Genomic DNA, 6,000 nt, shown 5'->3' with positions numbered 1-6,000 from the left:
AAAAACATACATAATCCTGTGTTCAAGAATGTACACAGCATGGCAATGAGAAAATAAGATTAAATTGCAAATGATTATTTTGTGATAAGTACAGTAGTAAGTATCTCATACGCACCAATTCATGCTGCCAGGTGTGGTCCTCTGCATGTACACGGCTGCGACTCTGAGTCTGACTCTGTCTGAGGGTGGAGGTTCTGGGCTGGCTGCCTCCAACGGGCTCAGCTTCAGCGCCATTCTACAACACAACACTACAGGATGAGGCTTCTGGAAGTGCTTCAGCAGTGAATGCATATTTCAGTGACTAGTTCAATAACAACAGAAGAATTACTGCCAACGTCAAGGTAAATTCAGAAAATGGGACAGCCAAGTGTTTTGCTTCGTGATTTTAACTACCATTTGTTTTTATGCTAGTTAAAATCATTATTTACATGTGGTGTCAAGTTCCGTGCTAAATACCGTGGCATCTAAGATGGTGTAGTCTTTCAGAGTGTCTTCAACAGTGCAGGACTTCAGCTCCTTGTGAAGTTTGTCATTCTCCACAATCACCACCCTGATTCTCTGCTTCATTCCCAACAGCTCGTCCTGCAAGAGCAAGCGCGCACACACACGCACATGCATACACACACGCACGCGCACACACACACACACACACACACACAAACAGAACAAAAAGGATCCGATGACACATTCAGTGTGTACTTTATTGAAAGAGGAACAAAATACCTTATTTAAACAGAATACGTCAGATGTAAAATACGAAGAACTATAGGATATTCCGTAGGTTGGTCTGAGAAAATACTATCTATAAAAATTCAACTGAGAAACTGATGGACGCACTGAAAACGACATGAAAGACCATTGTGGACAGGTGGGTGTACAGACCTTGCAGAACTTGACCTCTGCCTCCAGGTGTTGGATGTACTCAGTCTGGTTATGAATCATGGGCACCAGGTCGTGGGCCATGGGCAAACCAGCTTCTGCCTGACTGCTCCTCTGCTGCCCAGTAGGATAAATGCAGGGGTGTGTGTCACTGGACTGACAGTCATCAGAAACCTAAACCAGACTACACCTAAACCAGACATCACTGCAGTCAAATGGAATGTCACCATTTGTCAATGAAGTGTGTGTTACTGATCACGTTTCCCTTGAAACTGCACAGGCACCAGATGCCCATACCTTGTGCAAGGACCTCCTCTTAGCTGGGCTACTTGCAGGACTGCCATTCTGGTCCTGCAGCAGTGATCTCAGCTGGTTGACTGAAACAAACAATCACCTAATGTCAGCAGCAGAATTGAGCAGATTTCAAATGTGTTGCATTTACAATAGTAATACTGGCTAGGGGTATAATCTCGAGCGTATACCTGCATCGCTCTGATGCATCTGGTTCCAGCTGTCCTCTCCGGCGGCGCTGTCCGAATCCTGGCTCCTCTCCGGGTCCATGCTCTGCGCCTCGGAGCACGGCTCAACCAGGAGTCTGCTCAACTGCTCAATGCTCCGATTAGCCCTCTCTGTGCGACCAAGAGGACAGATTTACGGTTGTATCCATCCTGTAAACTGCTTACTTAAGATGACAAACGAACGAACATATTTCTTAAACCAGGCTGCCATGCTAATTTCGACTGATTTAATTTACTCAATGTTAGCCAAGTCTGGGTTTAGACTAACGTTGCTGCATGTGATTGACATGTATTTTGTGAGAACAGTAGGTAAAAGTAAACGCTGTTTCATGCTTAGGAGCAATTAGATGTGTAACTAGCTAGTCGTCTGGGTGAAAAAAGTATAACGGACATCATCAGTTTAGCTACAATAACATTAGCTAGCTAGCCTGAAATGTGTTATTGACACCTGGGCAATTTTTTACACAGCTATACAATTTGATGTCTGAAGCTGGCCTGCACACTTAAAACGATTACGAGCAGTGGCGTGTTTGTAAGCTAGCTCCCTAACGTGGTCAACTGTCATCACCTCTCAATTCTTGTTGATAGTCTCCGAAGTCTTCCTCATCGGAGTCCAGTATCGACGGCTTCATCGATGACTGCTGCCGGGTCTAACCGGAAAATATAGCTATCTGGCCATATGTTTTATCTGGAGTTTAGTGGTTATTTTTAGTATATCGGGGAATGTATAATTTTTGCAAGCGGAATAGTCTAGCTAGCAATCTTGAACAGTTCCCCGATACTTCAACTGTAGCTAGCTAACGTTGGGCTACAGCAGCTAACAGAACCAATCCGTTCAGAGCAATAATTTCCGCAAACAACAAGCGACACCATGGGAATAGTAGTGTTCTGGTGACATTCCCGCTTACAATATGAATGTGAAAAAATATTTTTTTTAAACTACAAATCCCTCCACAGCTAGTTGCCAGGAGGACACCGTGGCAGACCTATCGATTGCACTCGGGGTTGCTGGGCTACGAACGAACACCACCCTCCCCGTCCGGTTTATCGTATTCCTTTTTCTATAGGCTCTAGCTCACGTCAATAAAAGCTAGTTCGGCAGTTTCAATACATACAGTTGTTTGAATTGGCTCAATCATAAATAGCTTGAAAAATGGACCGATTGCATTGGTCAACGCTCTTGTCAATCACTCAATAATAACCCGCCTACTGGGTGGTGCTGAGTCGCGCAGTAGGCGCTGTGGATATTAGTGGTTGCGTGGAACTCCCGGTGCCGCTATGTAAGAGCATTATCCCACACAAATACTATAGGAGAGAAACCAGTTTGACACAGAGAGGGTTGTCCCCAGCTACGTATCTTCGTTGGACATAGCTATAATATTAGCTAGAAACATACAGGAGCACTGAAAGGGGTAAGTGAAGATTTTTCCATGGTCTGGTTGCAAATCAAGGTGATTGGGATAGCTGGCTAGTTGGCTCCCTGAACAATGACAGTACAGCTGCGGACAACACTCCAGCTATATGACAAAACCGTCACCAGCAAAAAAGGATGCGATCTCGCAACGTTAATCGTTTTTCATTTGCTTTGAACAGCATGGCCACGGCTAGATGACCAGCGAACTAGCTGGTTAGTTTATTTACCGTTACTTTCGGGTTGGAAGGCGAACTACTAGTCTGTCGGGTGGTTACTGTAGCTGGCTACCTACAGTAACATGTGCACTGCTCTGCATTTATGGATTGTAGCTATTGTGTTTAATTGATTTCCCCTAACCGAATGTGCTGCGGCTAGCAACAAAGGCACGCTAGTACTTGCATACGGTTATTCAGTAGTATTTACTCGAAGTATTTGTAGATACAGTATCCACTTGCAGAAATCTTTCTCATAAAGCCATCATGTAGTTTAACAGAGGCGATTAGCGTCTAATTAAATTGATCGGTAGTGGTAATCTTGCCCCGAGCGGTTATGTGGCTTATTCTGGCGTGCTTTCATTCAGTCACGGGTGGTCCAATTTCCTGCTCTCAACTTTATTTCCTAATTTTCTAACATTCACCAGTGGCACTAACTGATAAGTTATTACAGAGACCAGTCGGCAACAGCATTTAGCTCAGGTAAACGGGGCAGCCAAGGAGTGGACGCTATTGTTTTGTACCTAGCTGACTAGCAACTGTAGCTAGCTAGCTATAAATTCGTGTATACAGCTGATATAGAGGATCACCAACACTTTTTTGAAATAGTTATTATGAAACTCTGTAATTGTGAAATTAAAGTACCCCAATATGTGATATTATTCGTACTGGTTGAAATTGCTAGTTGAATATTTCTTGTTCAAAACAATCTTTTTTGCTTCTGCATTAAAATATTTGGTTACTTTGGTTATGTGGGTCATAGTAGTGTAAATGGGTTCACGCTTAAGTTTCCAGGGGAATCGAGCTCGTTTCTCTTTTTAGTCTAATTTGAATAAACGATACTAGTTCGAAACTGTATTGTTTTATTTCAGAATAACTTCCATCTTTCATAGTTCCTTGTTCTTATTTTATTCTAAAAAAAACTTTTACCAGCTAACGGAAACGGCCAGTGTTGGTGGGGGGAAAAAACAATGCTGGTGTTGTTAGGAAACAGGGTTGTGCGCCTAACTAGTGTCCTGTTGTGGTCTCTGACATTTTTGTGTTTGTGTCTGTTTTGTGTGAAGAAACCACACTGGTTAAACACTACACTTACATCTGATGTTCCATTAAAATATTTTTACAATCAAGTATCAACTGTCAAGTATCTAACGGATAGAATCTTCAGAGAAATTGGGAATGGAAATTGGGAATGAGCGCATGGACTACAAGGGCAGCCTCTGTGACTTCTAAAGCAGCTAAAACTGTTCAGCCTGAAGATGATGGAGGCAGAAAGAAAAGGCAGTATTTTCATGTGAAGTTTTAGCTCACGGTCTTCTCTCTGAAGCACAATTGTTTTTGCGTTTGATAGAGTGAGGGCTGAGACCTTGCGGTCTCCTCAGCTGCTCAAATCCCCGTTTGTCTGTGCTGTTCTCGCTGAACAAAGACGCAGAACAGGATAAAGGGCTGTTTTCTTTTGGATTTCAGTCTCCTCCTCCAGCCCTGGGCCAGGGCCATAGTTAATCAAGGCCAGCCTCTTCCTCCTCAAACGCGCCCACTGGCTGTTTTGCTGTGGGGCGCAGGCTGAATTCGCAGACATATACCAGGTCCTGTGGACAGAGGGGTAAATCTCTGAACAGGACAGTGGAAGATAGTACTGTAAAAAGCTGCGTTAGAACTGTGTGGGAGCAGAGCGGCACTATGGGAGTAGACTGTACGTGGAATTATGCAGACTGGGTCTCCCAAATGATTTGCCTTGGAAATTTGAGTTTGGCTCCTATGGAGTTGTGTTATTGGGAGAGCTACTCGGCTGAGGAAAGCCATCTTAGAATCTGGATGTGGAATGAGAAAATTATTGAGATGCCATTGTAGTTGGAGTGCTGTTGTGAGGGGGATAGGTTTCATCACATATGTTGTCTGTCACTCCGTAGTTTTGAACCAATCACAATTATTTGTTTTTCATGGCATAGCATAATTGTTTGTTCAAATCAGTCTCTCCTGGCAGTATGCAAGCTCTGCCCATTTCTTTTGTTTCAGGAAGCCTAATTCGTGCATCATTAGTTACAGCTGTGCTACACCACAGGAAGAGTTTCCTGTTTAAGCTGTGCTAAATCCACAGGAATGGTTTCTTTGTTTCTGTTGTGCTGTTCTATGTGCACCGTAGGGTGCACCATATATTATATATTTATCATCATCCAGATATGAACATGCAAGTTAAACATCGCAAAAGACTGCTTGAACTGCGATGAATAGTAGCCTATTTATTTAAATTGATGCTCCGTTAAATTGATTGGCTGTTTATGTGCTATTTGTTCAATGAAAGCATGTTTGACATAATGTATTTAACATTTTTTTTATTCAGTGGTCATAGGCTATTCATTGTCTGGGGTCTATGTTTGCAGTGCAGCTAAAGCAGAAAGATATTAGAACTATGCAGCACACTATTGCTGTCTTTATATTATTTATAACATTATCACATATCGCATATAATCCTCATCATGCAGCTCTAGTGCACAGGTATGGTTTCTCTGTGAGTTGTGCTAAATGCACAGGTATGGTTTCTCTGTGTGAGTTGTGCTAAATGCACAGGTATGGTTTCTCTGTGAGCTGTGCTGCATGCACAGGTATGGTTTCTCTGTGTGAGCTGTGCTGCATGCACAGGTATGGTTTCTCTGTGTGAGCTGTGCTAAATGCACAGGTATGGTTTCTCTGTGAGCTGTGCTGCATGCACAGGTATGGTTTCTCTGTGAGCTGTGCTGCATGCACAGGTATGGTTTCTCTGTGTGAGCTGTGCTAAATGCACAGGTATGGTTTCTCTGTGTAAGTTGTGCTAAATGCACAGGTATGGTTTCTCTGTGTGAGTTGTGCTAAATGCACAGGTATGGTTTCTCTGTGAGTTGTGCTAAATGCACTGGTATGGTTTCTCTGTGTAAGTTGTGCTAAATGCACAGGTATGGTTTCTCTTTGAGTTGTGCTAAATGCACAGGTGTGGTTTCTCTGT

At 43.1% G+C, this 6,000-nt stretch overlaps 2 protein-coding genes across 4 annotated transcripts in view; one reads left to right on the top strand and one right to left on the bottom strand.

The window, feature by feature from the left end:
- Positions 1 to 2,370, bottom strand: part of sdccag8 (SHH signaling and ciliogenesis regulator sdccag8) — a 59,984-nt gene extending 57,614 nt beyond the window's left edge. Inside the window, exons 1-6 of one of the 3 annotated variants that reach the window (XM_061228878.1) lie at positions 1,966 to 2,370; positions 1,362 to 1,508; positions 1,177 to 1,256; positions 883 to 996; positions 457 to 582; positions 116 to 235 (exon numbers count right to left, since the gene is read on the bottom strand). In XM_061228878.1, coding sequence (XP_061084862.1) covers positions 116 to 235; positions 457 to 582; positions 883 to 996; positions 1,177 to 1,256; positions 1,362 to 1,508; positions 1,966 to 2,029 — 651 coding nt within the window. In that variant the 5' untranslated portion in view covers positions 2,030 to 2,370. Of the gene's footprint in view, positions 1 to 115; positions 236 to 456; positions 583 to 882; positions 1,070 to 1,176; positions 1,257 to 1,361; positions 1,509 to 1,965 lie in introns of those variants that run through there. The other 2 variants (XM_061228879.1, XM_061228880.1) reach the window with 2 other exon arrangements.
- A 293-nt stretch (positions 2,371 to 2,663) lies between these two features.
- Positions 2,664 to 6,000, top strand: part of cep170aa (centrosomal protein 170Aa) — a 45,560-nt gene continuing 42,223 nt past the window's right edge. The window contains exon 1 of the mRNA XM_061228693.1: positions 2,664 to 2,809. The gene's annotated coding sequence lies outside the window, so the exon portion shown is untranslated. The remainder of the gene's footprint in view (positions 2,810 to 6,000) is intronic.

This window comes from Conger conger, chromosome 18, assembly GCF_963514075.1.
Source record: "Conger conger chromosome 18, fConCon1.1, whole genome shotgun sequence".
Classification (NCBI taxonomy): domain Eukaryota; kingdom Metazoa; phylum Chordata; class Actinopteri; order Anguilliformes; family Congridae; genus Conger; species Conger conger.
This window is presented reverse-complemented; position numbering and strand designations above follow the sequence as displayed.